Source organism: Pseudonaja textilis, chromosome 1 (assembly GCF_049901715.1).
Source record: "Pseudonaja textilis isolate UNSWEBS1 chromosome 1, rPseTex1.2, whole genome shotgun sequence".
Lineage (NCBI taxonomy): Eukaryota > Metazoa > Chordata > Lepidosauria > Squamata > Elapidae > Pseudonaja > Pseudonaja textilis.
Genome location: NC_141990.1, coordinates 205,140,070 through 205,167,387, shown reverse-complemented (window position 1 = coordinate 205,167,387; position 27,318 = coordinate 205,140,070). Strand labels below are relative to the sequence as shown.

The 27,318-nt window shown below is 37.7% G+C and overlaps 1 protein-coding gene across 1 annotated transcript in view; it reads right to left on the bottom strand.

The window, feature by feature from the left end:
* Window positions 1-27,318, bottom strand: part of VWDE (von Willebrand factor D and EGF domains) — a 200,146-nt gene that overhangs the window by 98,663 nt on the left and 74,165 nt on the right. The window contains exons 14-18 of the mRNA XM_087925528.1: window positions 22,647-22,808; window positions 16,419-16,523; window positions 13,354-13,468; window positions 9,558-9,808; window positions 8,207-8,426 (exon numbers count right to left, since the gene is read on the bottom strand). Of these exons, the coding sequence (XP_087781654.1) occupies window positions 8,207-8,426; window positions 9,558-9,808; window positions 13,354-13,468; window positions 16,419-16,523; window positions 22,647-22,808 (853 nt within the window). The remainder of the gene's footprint in view (window positions 1-8,206; window positions 8,427-9,557; window positions 9,809-13,353; window positions 13,469-16,418; window positions 16,524-22,646; window positions 22,809-27,318) is intronic.

Below are 27,318 nucleotides of genomic sequence, written 5' to 3'. Positions count from 1 at the left end.
CTCCAGAGATGCATGATATAAATTTAGGCACTTGGCAACTGGCATGTGTTTATGACAATTATATTTCTTATAATTTGTTCTATCGCCAGAACAAAGCTGACTCGAATACCAGAGTTGAATTCAGCTCTTTATTAGCAACCAGTAACTTCAACTGAAGTCGAGCCACGGCAGTCCTTTTTACAGCGTCTGCTCACAGCTCACAACCAATGGCATGTGTTTAAACTTCCCGCCACTTATGTGGCCAATCGCATCCTGTTGTTCTTAACCAATCAATATGCTGTGTTAACTAACCAATAAGAATGTAGTATTAGAAGTCTGTATTTGAATACACTACACCCCCCCCCTTGGTTCGCTCCAACGTTATGTGATGTAATCGCGCAGGTAGGCGGGGCTTTTGTGAGTCCTAGTTGACCTGCGCAGTTCAGTCTCTGTGTTGGTCTCCACCGGTTCGGACAGGCCTGCTGTCCTTCCCGTTCTTGTCCTAGGAACCTCCTGGAAGGGTGCCTCAGCCATGCCGCTCCCCCCACGCCTTGTTGGATGGTTGGCGTGGTCTCCTGGCATTGTGTGTGGGCAGGTAGAGTCGGCTTGGTTGCTTCTTTCCTGGAGTTCCTTGAGTTCTCTTTTTTTGGAGTCTTCTAATTGTGAGTAATTTTAATTTTTTTCTGGGTTCTCGGTTTCTGGTTGGTGGTTTGTAACCAGACTATTTTCATTTCCTTTATTATTTAAGGGTTCCCCCCCACCTCTGGTTTTGTTATTACTATCTGGGGGTGCTTGGGAAAATGTTTGCTCCGTGTTTCGGGGAATGTTGGTGTTTCGTTCGATGTGTCGTGACCGTCGTTAATCGATGTGTTTTTTCCACGATCTGCCATCAGCTGTTTCTAGTCGGTATGAACAAGGGCCTGTGATTTGTGTGATTGTTGCCGGTAACCACAATGGTTCTCCGGTAAGATTCTTTGCATATACTAAGTCACCTGGTAAGAAAGAGCGGTACTTACTGGAAGAGTCTGGTGGCTTTTCGGGGTTGTAAGTGGGGTGCAGTCTATCCAAGTAGGAGCGTAACTTTCTTCCCATCAGTAGTTCAGCTGGGCTCTTGTTTGTTGTCGTGCAATGTGTTATATGTTGGATGGTGAGCGTGGTATTGACTTTTTCTGGCCCGTAGGAACACAAGGCTTGTGTCACTTGCATTGTGAACAACACAAGGTAGTCAGGGAAGGGGAAAAGGGTGGAGGGGAGAACTTGCCCCATTCACCCCATGCACCTCACCTGGCCACCGAGTTGCTTCTTTCCACTTCTTTCTTCTCCTGCTTTTGGCTGCATGCAAGGAAAGCAGCAAAAGTCTTTCTTTCTCTCCTTCAAACTCCACCAGAAATGAGTCTTTGGGACCCTGCAAGGCATCCTGCTCCAAGAGGCTGTGCCAGCGCACAAGTCTCACTAGGACTCATTTCTCATTTGGGGGAGGGCAAGCTTTTCTAATGCTTCTTTCGTGTAACGAACCATGCGTTCCGCCCTCCCGTTCACCACCGGGTGAGCTGGCACTGTCAAGGCATGTCTTATTCCTTGTTCCACTAGGAATTGTTCAAAAGCCAAGGCTGTAAACTGAGGCCCATTGTCCAATACTACTACATCTGGTAGACAAAAAGTGGCAAAAAGTTTTTTAGTTGCTTGGTGATGGCTTCTGTTGTTGTTGAATTCATGATGATGACTTCCAACCAGTTGGAATAGGCATCCACAATGATTAGATAAGTATATCCTTTAGTGGGGCTGGCAAAGTCCATATGTATTCTTGACCAGGGGCCTCTGGGTGTTTCCCAGTCAAGAACTGGAGCTGAAGGGGGGGGGTCTGGATGATTGGCATTTGTTACATGTTTTGACCCAGGCTTCAATGTCTTTATCTATTCCTGGCCACCAAACATAGCTTCTGGCCAGGGACTTCATCTTTACCACGCCCAGGTGTCCCTCATGTAACATGTTTAGCACGTTTTCTTGTAATTTTTGTGGAACAACTACTTGGTCTCCCCACAAAATGCACCCTTTTTAAATTGATAATTCAGTTTGTCGGTTTTTTAAAAGGTTTAAAAGTCTCGTTTTTTTCATTTTCCGGCTAACTCCGTCCTACCCAGTTTAGTATTCGGGCTATCAGTGCATCTTTAGCCATTTCCCTTGCAATGCCCGATGCGGTGATGGGCCAATGTGGAATCGTTTCAATTTGTAGGGCCTGCGTGGTGGGAGCTGGATCGTCATCATGACCTGGTAGTGGTGAATGGCTTAATGCGTCTGCATGGGGTATGGCTTTCCCTGGACGATAAATTAGTTTGTAATTGTAGGCTGCAAGAAATTCTGACCATCTTGTCATTCTTGGGGATAGGATGTTGGGGGTGGCCCTGTCTCCAGCTAGGATTCCCAATAGAGGTTTGTGGTCAGTTATTAAAGAAAATGTCCTACCGTATAGGTGTTCGTGGAAATGTTTCACCCCCAAGATGGCTGCCAAAGCTTCCCTATCCATCTGGCCGTAGTTTCTTTTGGTCTTGGACAGCGTCTTGGAATAAAAAGCGATCGGTGCTTCTCTGCTGTCTGATAGTGTGTGGCTAAGTATTGCGCCTATGCCAAAAGGTGAAGCGTCGCATGTGAAAGTCAGAGGTAGTGTGTACTGGATCAATACAGATTTTGATGTGATTAAGTCTTTGATTTTTTGGAATGCTGTCTCTTCTTGGTGGCCCCATTTCCAATTGGCTTTTTTATCGAGGAGTCTATGCAGTAGTTCCACTACTGTTGCCTTCTGAGGCAGAAAGACATGATAAAAATTAATGAGTCCCAGAAATGCTTGTAAATCTGTTTTGTTTTTTGGTTTTGGAGCTTCCTTTATTGCTCATATTTTTTTTGTGTGTGGGGTGGATTCCCGCTTCATCAATAAGATATCCTAGGAACTCGACCTGATTTGTGGCAAGTTGGCATTTTTCTTTTTCAACTTTGAGTCCTGCTTCTCTAAATTTTAACAAGACTGCCCTTAATTGGTCTTTTAGTTGTTTTTTATTCTTGGCCAATATTAGTACATCATCGAAGTAGGGAACCACCCCTTTTAATCCTTGGAGAAGGCATTCCATCAGGCCCTGTAAAACGCCAGGGGCCACGCTGACACCGAATTGTAATCTATTGCATTTAAAGGCTCCTCTATGTGTTACGATAGTTTGCGCCTTTGCCGTCTTGGGATCAACTGGTAATTGTTGATATGCCTGTGCGAGATCGAGCTTTGCAAAGATCCTTCCTCTCCCCAATGAGTGCAGCAGGTGTTGGACTACTGGGACAGGATATGCACTCTGTTGCAATGCATGGTTCAGGGTGGCCTTATAGTCACCACAGATGCACATGGACCCATCAGGTTTTATAGGGGTCCCAATCGGGGTTTCCCATCTGGCATGGTCGGTTGGTTCTAATACCCCTTGAGCGATGAGCTTGTTTAGTTGCTCATCAATTTTAGGTCTTAGCGCAAATGGTACCCATCTGGCTTTGAGCCTGATAGGGGCTACGTTTGGGTTTAAACTAAACGATATAGGGGTCCCATGGTACTTGCCTAGAGTCCTGTCGAACACGTCATGGAATTCCTTCATCAGGTCTTTCTCCCAGTCCAACATGGTGATTCCTGTCACTTCGATTCCGAGTGGTTCGAACCATTCTAAACCAAGCAGGCTGGGGTGATCTCTGTCAACGATGGTTAATGGAAGAATCTCGGTGTGCTTTTTAAATTTTACTTTGAAGTGTCCCAGTCCTACTACTGGTATCTTGTTACCCTGGTAGTCTTTGATGATCAGGCTTTGCTCTTCAAGTTCTCTACATTTTATGTCTGGTATCAAATTTTTTATTGTGTTCCATGATACTATTGATAAATACGAACCGGAGTCTATTTCCATTTCACATGGCTCACCTTCTATCAGGACGTTGACTCGAACCTTCTTAGTATTTGTTGTTCTAGCCGTCCCAATAGTGATTGTCTGATGTGTCTCTTCCTTCTCGTTGAGCCATTGATTTCTATGATCTCGGTTCCAGCGACTTCCGGTTTGCCTTTCCATCTGTTTAACATCATTTGGTCTTGCTAATGCCTTGGCCATTTTAAAAATAGTCGGGTCGCTATGCGTCAGGAATACGGCTCTCTTCCTCTGGTCAGTGATTCCTTGCAGTTCATTGCTTTCCAAAAACATCAGGAACCTATCTATGTATGACTCCCAGTCTTCTTCGGCTGGGTTGAACAGTGAGGGTGGCAAATTGTTGCCGGCCATCTCATTGGTCGTTCGGCTATCATTGCCACGTGCTTACGGTCTTTCCTTCGATCCCACCTTTGTCACCAGTGTTCTATCACCAGAACAAAGCAGACTCGAATAACGGAGTTGAATTCAGCTCTTTATTAGCAACCAATAACTTCAACTGAAGTCGAGCCGCGGCAGCCCTTTTTATAGAGGCTGCTCACAGCTCTCAACCAATGGCATGTGTTTAAACTTCCCACCACTTATGCGGCCAATCGGAACCTGTTATTTTTAACTAATCAATACACTGTGTTAACTAACCAATAGGAATGTAGTATTAGAAGTCTGTATTTGAATACACTACATAATTAACATTATTTCCAATGATATATTTAATATATATTCCACTGTCTGAAAACCATTGATTCTTACAAGCAGAGAGGGTTAATTCTGGTTCTCCTTCTACCAGCTCTCAGAATTATGTAAAAACTTTGAGCACATTCTATTTTTATTTCCCTTTATGTTAAAACACACACAAAGAAACACTACCTTTTGCATATAGTTGTATGGTAGAGAAACACTGAACAGTTTCTGAACAGATTGCTGTTTCAGTGAGGGACAGTGAGATAATTAAGAGGACTGAAGGAATATGAAAATATCTTTCTGAGCCCATCAAATATTTTCCTACTGAGCCTGATATCTCAAGATGGACTATTATATTACATTCTCAAGTCCAGTGGGGATTCAGTCAAAATATCAACTGCAGTGTGCACTTTTCCCATGATGAACATTAAACAACTAAATGAACAGCATAGGGCATATTCTAAGTTGTAGGTAAATATTAGGAAAAACAGCATGAGCATAGTGGAAAGGACTGCTTTGTTCTTGGACAATGTGGAATATTTCTGGGTAGAAAATATTTGAAGAGGAAGATTTATTAAGACATCCAATTTTTTATGTCTAATTTCATTACATGAAAAAGGAATCCTTTCCCCCCACATCTTTGGTGAATAAAAATCTCAGGAACAATGGATGAATTTAACCTAGTACTAAAAGAATCTCTTCAATTTTATCTATTATCTCCCACAATATTTTTTCTAAAAGATAAGTCAAAGAACTTCAGGCTTTTAGTCCAAAAGGAAGTTTTAACAATGTTCTCAGAAGACAAAAAGTTATAAAAATTGCCAAAAACTTACTGAGCTTTACTAGGAAGAGCAGAAAATGATAGCAAGCCAGGTCATATGAGTAAGTATACCTCTTTTTAACCCAGAAGGCAGCAATAATGTATGAAGGAATGCTTCAGGGAAACAACTTAAAACCCCCAAAATATACAGGTGCCCGATTTTAGAGTCTTTAGGAAACAAGATTATGAAATGCAGATATGCTAAAACAGGTACTGAGACAGACAGTTCCATATAGGAAAATGTGAACAACATAGAACTGATTAATATCATGTTTCTAACATTAAGACTTAGTCGAGGAATCTAAAATATTTATAACAATAGGGAAAAAAATAACAACAAATATGCTAGAACTATTTTCTGGACACAGCTGAGCAGATAAAAACCAGTGTGTATACAGTACTACTAGGTTGAAAACTGTAAAAAAAAGTTTCTTGGTACATATAATTAGAGTGGTCAAGTGTTGAAGTGGAAGTCTTAAATGTTGAATTAATCCATCCTCATTTTGGGTTCCCAGCCCTTCCAAACACAGATACAGATGAAGAAAATGCAAGTCAGTAATAAAAATGAAGCAGTCTGGCTACAGAAAAGTTAATCATAAGAAGATCATTTACATACGTAGTGTAGGTCAAAAAACAAATCAATCTTAGCAAGGATTCTCTTTATTGTCCCGTGTGATAGTTTCATTAAAAAAACCAAACTGAGATAAATCTTCAGGATACTGATCTTATAATCCTTTTGCTGGAACATATATTCAATTGTTTATGTTAACACATTGTCAGACTTGATGCAAATAAATAAGGACAACTAGTCTCTAATTGTCTATGGCCAGCTGATCTAAAATTAGTATACTTTTGCAATAGGCACATTTCTCTCCCCAGCTGTGAAAATGCACGTGCTCTTTTGGTCACAAATGCTTTCTCAATCAACATATAGCATTGAATTGTGTGTGCTTTTTCCAAAGTGAAGAAATGTTTTGATAAACATGGTTCACTCTGAAGCTTGTACTTTACATGTGCATTTGTGTTTTGCTACTGCCTCCTGTTCAGAAAGGACCCATAGCAACAAGCATATGCACTAAATACTTTGAATATCCAACAATAGATTTGCAATGAGGTCCCAACAGGAGCACCTGTTTTGGGAAGTTTAAACCACAGAAGATGCACTCTGGGCCTGCATTCTGTGTAGATATTTCCATCACTCCTGCTCATTTTTTAATCCCTGCCTTCTCCTTGTTCCTCCTGTGCACATCTGTAATTACTATCATCCTGTCAGTGACAGCAAAATGGGATTTAGAATGCAGTGGTAGTTTTGCATGCACAACAGTGCTTCCTGCACTTTTAGTAATGAGCTTCTCTAGGGATATTTAAAGTGATCTCTGAAGAGCAAGTGTTTTGTTACTACTATCTGTTTGCTATCATTTGTAAAGGTGTGATGCCATAATGGTCTTGTCACTTGAGCAGTGCAGTGTTACCTGTTCATTAGATTATTGATGGTTTTCTGGGGAATTGAGACAAACACGACTTCAAGAAGCTTTATTGCTGTAACAGAATCTGCCCTGAAGTAAAATCATCTACTTCTCAGCTGGTTTTCAACTCCACTTGCATATAATTTTTCACCTGCTATTAAAATACTGAATGAAATAGGAATGCCTCTCCATCATTTCTTTATTCCTCCCCCCATTTTCCTCATGTTTGCTATTTTCAGCTTAGGAAGCAGCTGCTGAAACAATGAATATTTTATTTAAATGAACTAGAAAAGGGAGAGTAATTGAAGCAGGTGTCTTTCTTTTTTTCTTAGCAGGCAATATCTTATCACTATGTTCATGTGGATAAAGAAAACAAAATTAGCAGACTAGCATCCCATGAAAATGTCAGAAAGCAATTTAAGTTTATGGGGAAATAGGGATGTCTTTTTTAAAAAATACTGCAGACAGATACTTCACACAATCTCACAGGATTTGATTCTCATTATACTTTGACTTGAACTAACTGCTTTTAGAATTGTGAACTAGGTGGTTCCCAGCTTGTAGGAGCAGAATAGGAAAAAATATTGTGCCAATGTACTATTGTTAGTATTACTAATTAGTATTACTATTATTAGATCTTTGATAACCACTCTGCTATTACTGTACAGCATCAGTCTTGGGTTCCATTTGTGTCAGGCCTGTAACCTGGCACCTAACATAACCCCAATTTCAGTACCATGTTACTATTTTAGTTTTTCTCCTCCAAAAGAGCATAGGAACTCTTGGTTGTCCTTATTTCTACTTATCCTAAACACGTTCTGAAGACAAATAAAGATACTGAGTATGAGTTAACATTATTCTACCCTATACTATGGCAGATGGAAGTTCTAGTGTTAATGTTTGGCAAAGAATTGGATTTCACAAACAGGATGGATGGATGGAAATATATATATATATATAGGTCAAGTAGGTTTATACCGTTTTAAACTATAAATAGTTTGCAAAACACAGTAGTTGCATCCACAAAACACACTAAGCTAAATTCAAATGCGCCATACTGTGACTTATATTGATTGGTGGTAAACTTTTTCTTTTTCTCTCTTGAAATAACATCAGCTTATCATTTTTAGTCTTCCATTTACAAACAGCTGCCATCTAATGCTTGCCTTGCCTTGCTTTTTTTTGGCTAGGGACCAATGCCTTTATCAAAAGAATATTTCTGCCCTGATAAAATGATGATTCCCCATTTTTATTTTGAACAACACTACATATAATTGTGCCAAAATTAAATATGAAAAGAGGAGATTATAGACACAACTCACCTTTCCAACCTGCTGGACATTTGCACTTGTAGCTGTCTATTCCACCAGTACAAGAACCAATACCACATGGATTTGATTTGCAATGATTATGGCTGCTTTGGCAATGGTCCCCTTCAAATTCACTGGGACATATGCACAGATATTCCCCAACACCAGGAGGGAAGTTAATGTTGGTGATGCAAGTTCCACCATTCAAGCAGCCACAAGGCTTCACTGAAATCTACAAAAGGCAACAAAGCATGCATTTTATTACTTTTACAATAAGGCTACTTATTGAAGTTCCCATGTAATGATGTAGGTAAGAGTGATTTGTGGCTCAAAATGTAACAGTAACAATACTAACATTTATTCCCTGAAAGATACCAGAAGAATTTCCCAATATTCATAGATGATGAGAAACAGAACACAGACACATGATAAATGCCTAGCTACCACTTGAAAACCAGATGTGTTCATTCATCTTTTTCCTTTCTAATATCTAATAGAACTTTTAACAATATTCGAATGCTATTATGTTCTACCTCCCCCTCCCTTCTGTAATTGACTGTCAATAAACATGAAGCATCCTGATATAAAGATATCACTGAACATCACCAAGGAAAAAGGACCAATTTTGCATTTGCCATTTTTAAAAGCAACTGGTTACTTAGCATAATGTATACATTGGTCTTGACTGCTCAATGAATCTAACTCCTAGGGGCTTTGTTGCTAATACCTCCAGGTTCTGTATAAATTGTATATCTAGTGATCTGAGTTAACATTTATTTTAAACAATTCCCTTAGCAATTATCCATATGAGCCAGCCTCTTTTAGCTGTACATTTGTTCCTCCTGTGCATTTGCATTATTAGCAAATGCTGCTGCAAAATTAATAGAACAGCTTGCTATAAAGACAAAGCAGGAAAGCATGGCCAAGAAACCAAGATTATGGAGTAATGGTATAAGACTCGGGGAAAACTCCTATAAAAATATTGTTGCAAATGAATTATAATTTTCCTTTTATGGCTGGTCCTTTATGTCATCATGTGTTTTTCTTCAAAGATCCACATGCACACAACAAGTTCTGAAGCAGATTAATGAACCATTAACCAGCTTGGCAAAAAAGTGGTCTTCTGGACAGTAATCAATAGAGACCCCTTTATGATTCATTGAATATACGGGATTCACTTTCTCCAGGATATTTATTAGATTAATTCATCATTACTGTCATGAATGATAATGTTCACTCATTTGAAAACAGAAGAAGTCCTAAGCTGTTTAAAGACAGTAACACATTATTAATTATATTGGATTACCCAAGGGCTGACAAACTACTTTTTGAAGGATTGTAGATCTCTTTCCTTCCTTCCTACCTGCACTGAATGTCTGCTTTGAGCATTGCATTCATCAGAAACCGTGAATTCAAAACTCTTCTCTTCTCCAGAATGGACCTGCCAGATGAGAAGGCCAGCAGGAGAGAGGGAGGCTTCTGGAGGGCCGGCTTCTAAAGTAAAAAACAGGGCTGATCTCTCAGGATCCACTGCTTGTAGTTGATAAACAAAAGTCTCCCCTTCAAAAGTTAGAAGCTGATTGGTTGGAGCCAGAAACACAGGTGGCAGGTTGTCTAAATTAAACAAAAAAACCAACCAAAATTAGAGGGGTGTTACACTAGGGAATACTCTTTTATTTAAGAAAACCTGTAAATGTTTTATTGCAAATGACAAGCAATTTAACAATTCCAGCTAGTAATTTGGAGGAGCTCCGTCTATACTTAAGGGGTTAAACACATCTGATAAAATTAATACATTTACAGCGAGTGAGCTTTTATTCAGAAAAGCTGTATTTTTTTTTTCATTCTCTCTCCCTTTTCTAATCAACAAAACCTGTAAAGAAATTACAGAGTTGAAATAAGCCCCTCAAGTGATTATCTAATATGAGTGGAAATGCATCAACAGGTTTTTCTGGTGGGGGGAAAAAAACCTCTCATCTTACTTTCATATTGCAGAAAGTGATTAACATCTGAATTTGAGTGGGGTGGCTGTGGTGAATGTTAAACTGCAATTTAAAATACAACAAATGGAAGGCCAGTTCTACAGTCATAATCTTACAAGAACTTCAGTGAGTTTAAATCTACATTTTAGGTTGTGCTTTTCTGCTGGAAATGTACCATGTGAATAAACTTTTTTTAAAAGAAGAATCAAAATAAACTGTCCTGAAAATAAATTAACAGTTTGCTGAGTTGGGGGGGAAAAACCCTTTAATTTACTGATAATTGATGAACATTACTATATTGTGTGATTTTTGAAGTGATGGAAGTTGATTTTATACAGTAAATTATGGTCAGCTGTCAAAGATCAGGTCTTTTAGAGGAAAGTAAGCCACCAAGAAGTAAAACCAGAACCAAATTTCTCTCTCCGCCAACCAGCAACTCCATTTTACAAGGATTTCAGCTGAGCATGCTGGGATCCATTCAGATCCTCACAGTTTCCAGGTACCAATACAGCTGAATTCAAAGAATATCTCTTAGAAATGGTGTGCACTAGACTAGAGCGGGGCTGTCAAACTCATGGGCCAGATGGATCATGTGCTGGCCACACCCATACATGATTTAGTGAAGGGGGGGGGGCAAGGCATGATACATCATGTGATGATACCATGGTAACATAAGTTTGACACCCCTGCACTATAGCTTCAGGAAACATCCCTTCTCAAGATGAACCATTGGCCATCTCCAGGATCCAGCCAACCATGCCCCTTCGGATCCTATGCACATGCTTAACAACACGTGAGACAACATGTTAGTAATTGCCTTGTTTACTTCATCAGATTCTGATTAAGCCAAAAAGAATCTCAATTAACATGGCAAGTCACCAGCATGGACTCTGCCAATGAAGGGGCAAAACTTCCAGGTAATTGAGCAAGTTTCTCAACAAAATTTTATGCAAAATAACTGTAGTGTTTGGTGGAAAATTTATCAGCAACCGCCTTCCCATAAAGATATTCGCCACCCCAAAAGCATCCATCCAACATAAGAGAAGTGTAGATGCTTTCCCTCCTAGATTTGAACTCATACTTGTACATTGCTTCTCCAGGCCCTGCTCATCCCTGACCCTGGCACTAAGGACTTAGAAGAGCAAATTTCTATGAAGGCCACATTGGTGACCTTGTTCAGCCATGTTTGATAATACATGCCAGGTTCTGCTGCCCATCCACTACCAAACTGTATCTTACATATTTTTATTACTGATGGACCTTTGTTTACCTTTAGCATTTTGATGACAAGGTCACATAAATCAGTCACCAGGATCAGCCCCTCCCCCTCCAATGTTGGAGGAAGAGAGATTGCATTTTCCCATTGGAACAAGGGATGTAGCCCAATATTTCCCTATTTGTCAAGCTGTAAAAATGAGGAACCAAAACTGCAGAATTCAGAAAGGTAAAATTTAATGTTCTGAATAAATTCAGAGTCTTGGAATATAAACTAGGATTTTTCCAGACTTTCTCATTTATAGCTAGTTTTATGAGGTAGACTCCGTTTGAATACTTCGAAACAAATTTCCCCACATTTCTCACTCATCCTCACCCTCAGGCTAATTTGCTTTTTATGAGATAGGCTGTCTACTGACTTGCTTGCTGCCATCCTTTCCATTCCTTTCCCAGTCTCCTCACAGACTCCTAGAAGACTACATCTCTCTTGGCCTACCAAAACTGAGCTCCTGACAGTCTTCAGAATGATTGTGGGAGGCTTCAAAAGAAACAAGAGAGCAGAAACAGTAAACAGTACAGAAAAGGTTAATCTACTGGCAACACAGTCAAGGTGGCAAGAAATCCGAGAAGTAGCATCCTGAATCATTCAAAGTGGTTGTCTTATTTAATTCACTATAAATGAGGCTTGGACATTTCTCAGGTAGTTTCAAAAATTCTGCATTAATCACTAGACTAGCTTTAAAGATCAAGGAAGCAAGAACTGCACGGAACTAAGGCTGCATTAAATACTGTATGTTTTACTGAATGTGTAGTTCTTGCTTTCTGTATCAGCAAGGCATAGACTGATGGATTGAGTATTTTTACCAATCTTGAGAGGTTTGCATTTGCAATCTGGCAGTGGGTCTCCAGCTCTGTAATCGTTTCCTCTTACTATCTATCATAAATCAACTAGGGACTTCCATGTCACAAGGCTCCTAATTTTCTACACAGGCAATTCTTACTTAGCATCCAAAATTGGGAGTAGCAACTTGGCCCTTAAGCAAAGCAGTTGCTAAATGAAACCATTAACTGAGTATATTATCTTTCTTCAGCTTTGCTTTGCTTTATAAACCTGCAAAGGTTATAAACGGAAACCTTTACATTACCATTGTAATGGTAAACAGTCAATAAACAAGCACCAGCTGCATCTATTCCAACAAATGGCTTTTAACACTTTTACCGAATCAATCCAATCAACAAAAAAAGAGAATAGAGGAGAAAAGAACCCAAGGACAGGCCTACAGTCTGCCTCCATTCCCAGCACATGGCAGCTAATATATCCCAGTGTTAAAAACCTTGACTTTTCTACCACCAGCCCCATGATATGATCCAGGAGATCAAGTAGGACTGCTCCTAAATTGTGGGTATAATAGAAATAGCCCTGTTTGTCACTAAAGTCCCATGGTGGCATAGAGGTTAGGGTACAAGTACTGCAGCTACTTCTTCTGCCTGCCGTTTGCCTGAAATTTGGCAGTTCGAATCTCACCAGGCTCAAGGTAGACTCAGTGTTCCATCTTTCCAAGGTCGGTAAAATGGGGATCCAGATTGTTCGGGGCACTCTTATAAACAGCTAAGAGAGGGCTGTAAAGGCACTGTGAAGCAGTATATAAGCCTTATTGCTATTGCTAAAGCCCAATATTTTTTGAGAAGATATCTGGAGCTTGGAATCCATTTTGCCTCTCTGGCAAAAGAGTGATTAATAGAATAGAGTCTCATAATAGTCATATTAGAAAATGAACACCTCTATAGAATGACAAAGGTCTAAACTGCTTGGCTTTGCAGAAATCAGGATGTCCTTCTCCAAAGATATTAATTTTGCAGCCTGGATATACACTTTGTCCAAATCAAGAATATACTCAATCACTCAAAGAATGCACTTTGATAACAAATAACACCTGATTTTATAAGACCCAAAGGACTTACTTTCATTGATAGACCAAGTAAATTTGAAAAGTGATGGCTCACAGAAAAGACAAGAGCTGGTGAGACTAGGCTCACCCTTTGCATGGCACAAGCCATCTATTTTGCATGTATTTTCCTGCCAGGAATAAAAACAAAAATGAGCTGTTAGTCACTTGAAATAGTATATAATATTTATTTCTAGCAATCTTAGCTTCATGCCTATTATCCATGCCTGGTTTTCCTTACTCAGGAATTGATTGGCTTCTGGGTTTCCAGTGTTTTTGATTGATTGATTGATTGATTAATCTGCTTTTATTATTTTTACAAATAACTCAAGGCTGTGAACATGTCAGGTAAATATCTTCAAAATGCCTGTACATGGCCTAAAAGGGCCTTTTTTGGTTTTGTGTCCTTGTCATGGCCAGTGCAAATGGACCTCATCCAATGAATCAGAGGGAAGTGGTGGTAGGGATTCTATGTGATTTCTCAACCATCTTAATTTTTTTTCCTCCAACTTAGAAGGTTAAAAGAAAAAAGTTGAAATAAAAATATACAATTTTCTCATTATTTTCTTTGATTTCTCTTTAAATGAAATTAAGATTATTTTGGTTATAACATCGTACTTAATTGTATATTAATTACAAAAATATATTTATCAAGTAATTGAAACATAAAAGCCATAGTATTGATATCTTTCTCTACTCAAAGTCCTTGATAAAGGAAAAAAAAAATTGTACATTTTGACTCATTTAAACAAACTAGGGGTTGGGATGGGCAGAGAGGACTGTAATTCTACAGTAGTCTGAGATCTTGAGTTTAATAATTGTTACGGACAGTATGTTAGTTCAAACAATATGATATGCTTCTAACTGAGAAATGTTCTTTTTGATTCTTTACAGCTGTCTTCCTAAGTTGTTATTTCCTGCAAAGGTGTCAAACTGGCGGCCCATGGGCTGGATGTGTCATGCACAGGCCACGCCCATCCCAGCTCTGCAAAGGGGAAAAAACATCATGAAACATCACATGACGGCAATGTGATGCTGCTAGTTTGACACTTGTGTCTTAAAGGATCATTATTTGATCCAGGGTTCTTTGTTTCTAATAAATCCAAGAGACTTTCCATTTTTTAAAAAAATATTAAATTTTTATGCCACCCATCTCCCCTGTAAGCTGACTCTGGGTAGCTTCCATGATTACTGAGAATATATTATGAAGTACATTAAGCAGCCACAGACAATACACGTAGGAAATTTTCTACATCTGTATTCCCAGTGTAGCAAGTAAGTGTGCCAAAGTACCTACATAATACTTGGGTACCTGCCAGATCCTGCCTCACCTGACCTGGTCATTTACATGTTAAAAAGGGAGTAATTGAAAAGGTTTCAGCATCATATATATTTTTTTTTCATGAATGTATCTGGCTTCAAAATGGTCCCCATACATTTTTGATCGGTAGGGCAATTATGACCTACCAATCATAAAATGATTGGTAGATGCAGCCATTGCTTTGTTTGAAATGAAAGGATTCCTGCCTTAAGGTAAATTAGTTCAAGAACAAACTCTGTGTCAGCTAAACTTCTGGCTAGACTATAGTAGCTAAACCACTGAACTTTGCAAATCTAAAGATAGGCATGTAATGTTAACACCACATTCTACTCTTAGTTTCAAATTAAATTATGGTAGCCCTTTTAATACAGAAAAATCAGTGTAGGGCAGTTCTGAGAGAAGCAAATCTAGCCAAACTTGCATGTATAGTATACTCAAAGGCAATAGCTATAGAAGCAATAATTAGAACATTGCCAGTAAATCTGAGCTAACTATTGGGACTCTGTCACCATGTATTATAAAAGAAAAAAGCTGCTTGATAACGCCTTCCCAGCAAAAGTTAAGAAGTCAATAAAAACTTTTTATTTCACATAAAAGATAATCTCAGAACTTTCATTATTTTTTCATTCCTATTAACTTCCATTTTCAGCACATAACTGCTACATTTTGTATGGACATTAAGTAATACACTTTGAAAAACAGGCTTGTATATGATGTGTAGTTTTTTCTGCTACTGATGTAAAGAAGTGGAATGTGTGTGTGTGTGTGTGTGTGTGTGTGTGTGTTTTCTTATGTTTTTGCGGGTATTTATATGTATGGTATTTAGGTTTCTTCGGGTATTTTCCCACGTCTTAATATTTGTGCTTTTATTATAGCAACGTTTCAGCAGAATCTCATCTGCCATCCTCAGGTTTGTGTATTGGGTTCTTTTTAATCTTGTGTGTTAGGCTTGGCAGCCATTTTTTATTTGAATTTGGTGCTGGCTTTCTGCTTTATTTGAATGGTTTTTTTCCTCATCCTGATTGGCTGGCAGTCTAGGACTGTTTTTATTGGTCTTTGAGTTGCTGTGTTCTTGATTGGTTGGCAACATTGTGTTTTGTGCATTGGGGTTTCTTAGTGCAGCTTGGTTTCTTGTGAATGGCTGATAATTATTTATTAGGAAGCTAATAATTATAATAATTAACGGCCATTCATAAGAAACCAAGCTGCACTAAGAAACCCCAATGCACAAAACACAATGTTGCCAACCAATCAGCAACTCAAAGACCAATAAAAACAGACCTAGACTCCCAGCCAATCAGGATGAGGAAAAAACCATTCAAATAAAGCAGAAAGCCAGCACCAAATTCAAACAAAAAATGGCTGCCAAGTCTAACACACAAGATTAAAAAGAACCCAATACACAACCCTGAGGATGGCAGATGAGATTCTGCCAAAACGTCGCTATAATAAAAGCACAAATATTAAAATGTGGGAAAATACCTGAAGAAACCTAAATACCATATGTGTGTGTGTGTGAGTGTGTGTGTGTATGTATATGTATATCATGTGTGTGCGCGGGCACATGTGTATGTGTATATAAACATATATATACATATACACGTACACACACACGTACACACACACACATATATATAGCTGAACAATAAACAAATCTGGTTCCCTGAGACTTGTCTAGTCACATCATTCACTTTAGGAAGCTGGAGGGTTAAGAAGAAGATGGATGTTCACTGCTACACCTCTAAGTGTTTTGAAATTACCTTTAATTTGCAAAGCCCATTTTGATTGGATTTGCAATCCTGACAGAGTCCATCATACAAGGTCAGAACTTTTGAATTGCTATACTGGAATCCATCATTAGAAATCTAAAAAAGAAAAAAGAAAACACAAAAATATATCATTTTGTGTGATCCAGTTCCATGTAGACATTGTCTGTACATTCTAAATATACCCCTGAACTAAATGTCTCCCAAGAAGATAAATTAAACCACTTGTGAGTTACTTTCCAGCAAGCTAATAAATCACTGGATGCTGCACACTGAAAAGCCATTCATTTATTACCAAAATCTTTTTTTTTCTCAGATCATATCTGGGGTTTCTGATAATTGTGTCCTTTGTTAAATCTGTTCCTGTAATTTTTTTTTACTCAAATAGACACAATTTTGAACAATAAATCCTGCTCCAAACTGACTGCGGTCCATAAAAAATTTACTCAAGAGAAATTTTATGGATGTCAACAGCATTTCATTGAGATTGCTTCAAAGCAAGACAATCCTGTTGGGTAGATTGTGTCCTCTATTCCACTCAAGATAAATTTCTATTCCTGAGATATTAATTCATTCATAAAATGTCACAACTTGAGCAAACATTCTGTAAAAGAAGTTTCTCTTACATGTGTTTTCTATAGATAGAGGAAGAATACATTTAACTGGAGACAGAATAGTAGATACAAGAAAAAAAAAAGATCATTCTGTACTTGGCACAGGATTCAAACTATAATAGGTCAATTATGTAAGTTAATTTTCAAAGTTGTATTTGTTCCAAAATATTTAACCACATGCATTGATAAATTCTTTGTTAGGCATGAAAGATCAGGTCCACAAGTGAATGTCCTATTAAATTAATTTATTGTTCCACATGCCTGTACACAGGAATATTCTCAACTAACAGTTTGCACCTGCTAGGAGTTAGATAAGTGTCAAATGAATTCAAGGGGAGTTGATGTTGAGGTAATTCCCTGTTAGGAGAATGAGTGCATAAAAGGAGACGTAGTGAGAGAAGTGTTTGAATAATACACACACAGCACACAGATACACTGTAACAGTAAATGTAGGTTTTTACTTCCAGAAACTTTTAAGCAAAGTTCAAACAAGCAAAGTCATTCACAGGTAAGATCAGTCAGTTTTTAGTCCAGGGATAATCCAATAACAAAGTCCAGTATCATAAACAGTTCGGTATCAGACTTACATTAAATCTAGGAATAGCAGTCAATTAGGAAAAATGGAGGAATGGCAATACTCTCCAACAGAAGGAAAAAAGAGACTCACTGAGACTTCTCTCTTCTGAGACTAAGACAACCCAGGTTTCCGCCTCCATCTTATGGCCATTTGAGAAACCACACCCAATTACACTTTTAGGATTCTCTTAAAGAGACAGTAATGTCTATCCTGGTTTATATATTGTCCAACCCAAATGGCTGTCAGATAGCTTACATTCCTAACAGTTGATCTTAGCTCACTTGTGACTACTTTGAGATTCAAGGCTGATCCCTCTTTTAAGTCCACCCCCACACCCCTGTCTCTTTTCCCCTTACATTTTCCCCCACTATCTCATGTCATCATTTGCTCTTTTGTTCAAATATATAATGATAGTAATGGTATTATTATTATAAGCAATGAACTTTATTAGGTAGGCTTTTCTTGTTTGCCTCTTGTGAAAACAGATGGGGATATCAAACTCAGATTTTGACATGAAAGGTAGAATTGCATTTTAAGCTGCATAATGTATTTTACATTCAATGGCAATATATTTCATATTCTATCACTATATCTATTGTAAAATAGATACAAAGGATTAAATTTGTACTTGGAATATAGAATGTTGTTCTGAATGTGCACACCAGCTTTCCAAAAATAGATAATGTCAGCATTTTTTTTAAATTTCAAATATACTTTTGCCACTATGTGAATTTCATGTAGCCTGACTGTTTTAGTAATTATGGAAGATAAGCCAAGCCTTTTGCATTGTACAAAAATGGGAGGAGACCAAATGCAGTTGCAAATAGAAAATGAACTTTTGAATTGGAACCTGTTTTTCACAGGACACATAGACAGCTATGAACAACCACCTAAATTATGTTTTAACTATCATTTCTGCTCATCCAGTGAATAGCTCAAACTTTTTGTTCGTTTTTGCTTGAATTAAATCTGCCAGAAATAGCTGTATGACTTCATTTCTCTTGCTGTAAGTAGATTGTGTTGTGTGACAAACACAAGTGATAAAACAGATGTGATATGACCTTTCCATGTGTGTCACAGAATGCAGATTATTGTCATCAACTCACTCATTTTGCTAGATCTCACTGTGGCCTATTAACTGGAGCATGAAGTTGCCTTTGCTGAATATGTGTTGCATGAAGCAATATTTCCCCTAGGTTTTGTAGAATTTATCTGTGTTAAGTCACAAATATTCATCCAAAATTATCCTGGTTTTGATACATTTTGTTAGGATGATTTTATCTATGACGAAACAGTCAAAGGTTGGACAATTCTGCTGGTATCAATAAACATCTTGCCGATATTGTGGAAGTAATGCAAGTTTCTCTCTTTTGAATTTAACAGAAGATTGATGAGCAGCAGGAGGAGAATCAATTGCTTTAATCATTACAAATGTTTTATGTAATCCTTTTAACTGTGCTATGATATAACACAGTTAACCATGATATATTTTACTCTTAGATTTATCTATGGTTTCATACTGTGGCCAATTTGTATGTGCAATGAAATCAGTTGTTTCTAAATAAAATTTTAGACTGTTCTGCATTGTCTCAGTCTACCCCAGGTGATTGTTGCCAGACAAGATAAGTTGCACTTCAGAAGCATATTGTCAGAAAAATAGGCTTACAGTATGAAAAATGTCTGTTTGCTTCAGACTCTCACCACGTAATTCCTTTCCTTTCCCCTAATCAATAGGCTAAGAGGCAAGATGTTTAATTAGAGCTGTCAGAAGGTAGAGGGATTAAAACTCCCAGCAAGTCCATCTAGTTGTACAATTGCAACTCAATTTATTAGTACATAATACATTCAGTTGGCATTGCATTGAATTTTAGAACACAATGGGATTATATGTAGGAAATTTAAATCCTGGCTAGGGGCTACTTGGAATGAAGCCCTATATTCTGCCCTTGATAAGAGTTGGTCTCTAATACAGAAGTCAAGGTCCAAGGTAATGTCAGTATAAAAGTGATGGAAGTATTGCAAATATCTAACATGAAGAACAGGTTGTAATCCCAAGCAAATCAAACTTGAAATGAATATTAGCTTAACATTCAGCTGTTGCAGGCAAAAGCAGACCGATCATTCTTAATGCAATTTTTTCCTCAATTTCTTTCTTTAACCAACACCCTCAAGACTATTATTTTCTCAGTGCAGCTCTAATGATCAAACCAATGAACATAAATAATGGGTAGAATACCAGGAGCCTATTTGAAATAAGATATTCAAATGACACTCATTTTTTTTTCTTTGCTGTTCTTTGTGTTTTTAAGTTTGTTTTATTTTATAACAATGTAGGTCCAAAAATGGATTGGTATAGCTTTGAAAGCTAAGAGACATAATAAGAAATACACATCTTAACTGTTTTTATTTGTTGATTATGTAATATATACTTGTGTGTATGTGTGTGTGTATATAAATATTTACCTATTTCCTTTCCTATAATTCAAGATAATATGCATAACCTTTCACTAATATTCTCATATATCCTCCTAACAACATAGATGAGACTAAGAAACAATGGGTAGACCTGCATTTTTGCAAGAGAAACAAATGGGAAAAGCTGCTCAAAAGGATGGAACTTGCTTTAAAAATCTATTATCATCATCATCATCATCATCATCATCATCATCATCATCATCAATAATTTCCAGTGAGATGGTTGTTGTTTGCCAGATATTTGTGAAAAGACACACAGTTAAGGGATTTATATTTTAAATAAGATCAAATTTAATCCAGGTGAATTGCATCCAAATGTATAGAAAACAATTGCTGAAGGTCTAGTGAAATATCCTATGACATTCTCATTAGCAAAGTAGTCCAATGCAGGGTAGGTGATACAATATCTACGTCAATACAACATGGTTCAAAAATTGTTGAAGATCAATGGATCTTCAACAAACTGAAGCGAGATATCTGGTAGGTAGGTCAGTCTTGGATCCTGTACTCATCAACTTATTAATGGAGGTGGAAAGTTATAAATAAAAGCAGAAATAGGATTTTTAAAGTACAGCAAGGACTTTCACAGTGTTGAAGCCAAAATAAATAAGGAATGCTGAATGTTCTTTCTGAGCCATCTCAGAAAGCTCAAACTGCCCAAGGAGCTGCTGATACAGTTCTGCAGAGGATTTATTGAGTCTATCATCTGCACCTCAATAACTGTCTGGTTTGGTTCTGCAACCCAACAGGACAGACACAGACTTCAGAGGATAATTAGGACTGCAGAAAAAACAATTACTACCCACCTGCCTTCAATTGAGGACCTTATACTGCATGAGTCAAAAAGAGGGCTGTGAAAATATTTACAGACCCCTCACATCCCGGACATAAACTGTTTCAACTCCTTTCCTCAAAACGATGCTATGGAGCTCTGCATACCAGAACAACTAGACACAAGAACAGTTTTTTTTCACAAAAGCCATCACTCTGCTAAACAAATAATTCCCTCAACACTGTTCAACTATTTACAAAGTGTACACTACTATTACTGTTAATCTTCTCATCACTCCTTATCACCCATCCCCTCCCACTTGTGATTGTAGGACTGTAACTTTGTTGCTTGTATCCTTACAATTTATATTGACTGTTTCCTAGTATGATTTGATTGTTGATTGTACCCTATCATTAAGTGTTGAACTATATGATTCTTGATTCTTAATGAATGTACCTTTTCTTTATGTATACTGAGAGTATTTACACCAAAACAAATTCCTTGTGTGTCCAATCACACTTGGCTAATAAAGTATTCTATTCTATTCTATTCTATTCTATTCTATTCTGTTGAGTTGTTTTAGATAACATTACATATTGATACAACACAACCACACAGCTTTGGAGCCTATCTAACAATGTTGTAATTGTCTGAATGTTAGTGCTAAAATGAAATACTGACAAAAATAGAAATACAAGAATACTTCAGTCTGCATACACTGTAACTGCTGTGTGAAACTTTCTATCTTGTTCTAGTTCTCACAGCATTTCACTCTTCTTTCTCTGAGAGAAAATTGAAATGCAGCTTTGAAATATACTTCTATAATTACATCAAAAGCTATTTTATTTTTATCTAAACACATAATGAGCCCCTTTGAGTTCAGTGGCACTTTTCTGAACAGACATATTTAGATTACCTCTTATTTAGATGAGAGTTACAAAACTCAGTATTGAAATTTATAAGAAGCAAACAAAAATAGCACTTCTAAAGACACTTTGCCTTTAAACATTATCTTGCCACTTGACAGTCATTTTTTGTGACACAATTACGTGGGTGGTCATGTAGGTACAAGCTTATTATCAGCAAAGTTCAGTATATTGCACTCACATATACAAATATCTATTTTTCAAGCCCCTATGTGGTCAGCCTAAATCTATACCAGAAATCATTAGCTTTCCAGGTAGTATCACATGATTTTTCCATGAGGTCAGGGAATTAAAAAAGTGTAATTCTAAAATGAACTCCTTTTGAAGAAATGCTTTGATCATCAAATTACAAATCACAGCTGAGATTATTATGAGTAGCATGATGCCTGTGAGTGTCATGTGGGTGACCCTGGATTGACTTGATTCAGTCACTGAATCGTGGCAGGAATTCCCAGTAAGTCCTATGGACACCAAGCACTGCTGTCTTGCATTCAATTTGGAACATAGGAGAATTCCCAGATGCACAATAGAAGCTTAAACAATTCATCAATTATGGCCCAATCAAGATTTCAACCTGTGTCCCTAGAAATAAAATGCAGTTATCAGCAATTGATTCATCTATTATACCAGCTGGGAATAATTACTAATAATACTAACTGTATTCTGCACTTTGAGAATAAAATTAATGCAATGCTATAATTTCTGGTATTCCTTTGTTTCTTTACTTAATATTAGTCAATACTAAAAATCTTTGGTTTCTGCCTTTCTTGTACGGGGATTAGCAGAAAAGGCTAACTTTGCTTCCAAAGTATAAAAATAATTAAAAAATTATTTACTAGTACCACAAGCAATTCCTACTTTCACTTGCCATCTTGCATATGGTTCGATATCAAACTTGAAATGAAGATTTTCTGTTCCTGTGAAGTTCAGAAGAGGAATTGAGCATTCAACCACTGTCAGATTCAAAAACGTTGCCTTTGTAATTTCGTGTTCTCTGGCTATCCATTCACCCTGGTGATACTACAGGAAACAGAGCAATAAGATGTGAATTAATTATTGCTGGTCTTTATATACAAATATTTCAAATGATCCCTATGTATTTTACGATAGGCTGTAATTAGGGGAAAAGCTGTAAGAAAAAATGTGTTCAATGCGTAGTAGAAATTATTAAAGTAAATAATGGATTTTAACATGTTATAATCTGAATAAAATAAATGGAACATGATAAATATAATGGAACATATGTTACATTTGGATATCGTATTGTGCTTTACTTTTATATGGAATGAAAGACCTCCTGATATTAAACTTTTTACAAGAGAAAATATGTAACAATAATTTTAAATCCCATAGAATAATTTTGAAGGTATGTTTGAACCGGACACCAGGACACATTTATATTAAATCATCAATAGGATTATGGACAGTGCTAGAACAGTCCCTTTTAGATTTTTGTGGAATAAAGTATACATATTATTGTGCTTCAGTAGGCAGGAAGCAGACCAGCATAGCTGCAACAGCATTTATCGACTCAAAACTGGAACTGAGGAACAGCAGGCACATGCCTGTAATTTATACTCTGGGCCCACAGGGCTTTAACAATCATAATACTTGAAAAAGCCCGCCAAAATATGAATGTTCTAAGTTTCCCTCCAAAACAGTTGGAGTTAACAGTTGGGGTCATTTCATTTTAGCAGGGACTAGTTCAGGCAGTCACTGTGTGTCAATACAACTATATATATTCAATACATAACACATATAATTCATTATAGAAATATATTTGATTATACAGGGCCAGTTTACTGTAGTGGCTAGAAGGGGAGACACCATGAGTTCTACTTCTGCCTTAGGCACAAAGTCAGCTTGGGCCAGTCACTCTTTCTATGTTCTAGAAAGAGACAACAGCAAACCTCTTCTGAAAACTTGGCAAGAAAACTACAGGGACTAGTTCAGGCAGTCACTGGGTGTCAACAATGACTTGATAGGCACACACACAGAGAGCACATTAGTGAAGGCACACATACATACACACACTGCACATTATATTAGTGAGTCAGTAAAGCAATTATAGTGTAATTATGAAGTAATGGGATAGGACTACACAGACAATTAGGTTTTGAAAGAACAAAGAAGCACTATAGGAAAAGCCATAGTACTTAGATTTATATATCACTTTACAGTGCTTTACAGGTTCAGCCCTTTCTAAGCCGTTTACAGAGTCAGCCTATTGCCCTCAACAATTTAGGTCCTTATTTTACCCACCTCGGAAGGATGGAAGGCTGAGTCAACCATGAGCCTAGTGAGATTTGAACTGCTAAATTGCAGGTAGCTGGCAGACAGAAGAAGTAGCCTGCAGCCTAACCACTGTACCACCATGGTTCGTATTCTCTGAACATAGTTTCATTCTGTGGAGTTACCCTTAGAGGGTTTGGCAAACTGTCCCTGCTTAGAGTCTATAGTTTTTCTTCTAATATTTTTTCTCATCATTATTATTTGGCCTTCTAAATGTTTTATAGCTGAGTTGTTGGTTTAGTTTGGGAAATCTGACACCATATAGCTGAGCTCATAATTCGTTTTCCCTGGGTTAGCATGATCCCCTGAAATCTTCTTCAATCCAGTGATAAGAAACAAACATGTTTATAGGGCACATATACAGTTCAGAAATTGATTCATGTTCTGGAATGGTAATTAGCAAAAAACATCATTCCCAAGGCATGAGTACAGCTAAGCAGAGACAAGCTGTTCCCCAGAGTTCTTGCATGAGTAGCTCCAGAATATATTTTCACATTTATGTAAAAATCCAAAAGGTTACTTAACATTATATGGTTAGTTACCAAAATCTTCTTTTTAAAATAACCTTTCTGCAAAAGTATCTGACAGAAATGTAAAACAACTAACAAAGTAAAAGCAGTAGCAGTATACTATATAAGTACATTAACTTTGAACAATAAAATACAGAACACAATTTAAAGCATTAAATTAAAACTATGTACACATAATTATAGATGAAGGCAATTCCATAATCTGAGAACACACAGAAGAAAGCCTTTCCCTGTATTTGAGGGATATAACTACATGAACATGATATCCTTGAGAGGGCAGATCTAAGAGGAGAAGCTGTAAAAAGTAAAAACAAAAAGCCATGATCTTCAACTGACCTTGAAAACAAGCGTTGCAGATCTTTCAACATTTTCATAAAAAGTTATTTCGACACTATGTACTGATTAATATCTGAGTTGCCTCATTTCAAACTAGTCAGTGATCTAGAGCTCTATACAGAATACATTGTAAAACAAAAGTCTAAATAAGACATGGCCAGGACATGGATAATTGTTGCCAAGCAGAGGACAGTGACAAATGGTCTACTACAGAGGGGTCAAACTCAAGGCTGGCAGGCAAAATCTGGCCTGAAGGATGCTTAGATATGGCCCATGGGGCCATCTTGGAAACAATGGACTGGTCCACGGTGCCTCTGCCAGTGAAAATGGAGCTCAGGAGGATTGTATATGGGCCACCACAGGTGCCCCAGACATAAGTGACATCAAGCTGGCCCTGCCACCCTGCCCACGCCCACTCGCCTCCCCCTCAAGGTCAAACACAACCCTGGTGAGGCCCTCAGTGAAATTGAGTTTGATACCTGTGATCTACTACATGTAATAGTGTAAAGATATTTCTGACCATCACTAAGGACTGAATTGTTCTATTCAATGCTGAGTAGAATAGAGCCTTTTATGCTCCTGGGAATCTTGCCGTAGGCCCTAGGCCAAGTTCCTATTTGTGGCAAGTTCCCCAGCACCACTTAGGAGCAGAAGGGGAATAATATATTGCTCTCAGATTTTGTTTCAAGAAGGAAAAGCAGGAAAATTAAAGGAACAAGTGATCATCTTTAGCTTCCTCCTACACTAAAAAGAGTGGGTTGGGCTATAAAAGCCTTGCATCTGCAATTTGTCTACCACTGACCAAAGGGCATGCAATCAAACAATATGTTCTCCTCTGTTCACAACTCCGCCAACTGAACACCATCTGACTGAAAAGATGAAAGTCACTTACTGTTACAATGTTCCATGACCTAACACTGCCTAGGTAGTCCAGTAAGATATCATCCTAATTGTACAGGAGCTGCCTGCTGGATATTGAATATTTCAAAGGACTGTAGGTATTGGTCAATCCAGTAAACTCAAAAAAAGTAGTCTGACTCCCATATCACACTTGGAATTATCACCAAAAAAGAATCCAAATAATTTGACTCATCTGAAAATGCCTAAAATTATATTGCTACAGATTAAAACACTTTGATAATTGCTGAAATAGAAGCAATTACTCTTGTTTGTATTGCAGTGGACAAAGAAAATTGTACTCAGCAAGGCATTTTCTTACGTCCATGCTAGCAGCTAGGTTGGATGAACGATACTCTAGTTTCTTCTTTTAATATTGGTGGTTTAAAGGCTGTTTTGTAATAGTTGACTGTTTTGGAACAGATTCAAAAATTACCATCATCATAGCCTATTTCTATTTATTAAGGCTATGAAGAGAGCAATATATTTGGAAGGGCAAAATATTCAGCATGTATTTGTGTGAACGCATAACACCTGTCAGAATTGTCTTGTCCCAGGATTGTGCTACAACACTGAGCAGCCATGTATGCCTAGGAAAAGACCCATGTGTTCCTAACAGATGCTATATGCTCACCCTACCCCCACTCCCAAATTATGGTTTGCTTTTGGAATCCAGATTTCTGCACAGCCCTATCATCATAATACAGGCTGTGTCCCAGGATAAATTGCCAGAAAAATGGGAAGACTGCTAAACTAACTTTGTACATAATGCATTGAAAGGTGTTGGAAACAGCTGCTGGAATCAGCTGGGATAGTTTTTAGTTTGGTAAACTGTACTTAGGAACCCTCTGTCTTCTCTTTTATTATAGCATTTACTCAATAATACTTTCAGAATGTTTAGCAACTAAACTCAGAAAGTAAATATATAACATTAAATTTTCAACTAGAATAGATTTTTAGGGAAAAAAACAGAGCTATAATTCTTATAGGAAAGATTGTTCTTTCAGGCTTACCTTGTAACTATGGTTTGGGAACTGTCAGATATGTTGGAACCATCAGAACTGCTGGACTGAAAATATCTTATGTTTTCCCCATGCTTAATAAATATTTATAATATTTGAAAGAAAGTTGTTATGGGGGAAAAGTACTCTGTAGCACAGGGCTGTCAAACTCTCAGCCCACAGACTAGATGTGTCTCGTGCTGTCCATACACACGCCCAGTTTAGTGAAGAGGAAAAAAAGTCCTGATAAGTCACATGACACTGCCGTGACAACATGAGTTTGACACCACTGCTCTAGCACCCTCTCCAAAAAAGTTGGTGGTGTTACATTAATGTAACTCTAAGTATTCAGACCTTTCAATACATGGGGATCCAAACATACCTAATGTGAAATGCATGAATAAGGGGAATTATATTTAGAGCTATCTGTAAGCCAGATAAATATTTTGTACTTTTGTTTGAAATTCAGGAGAA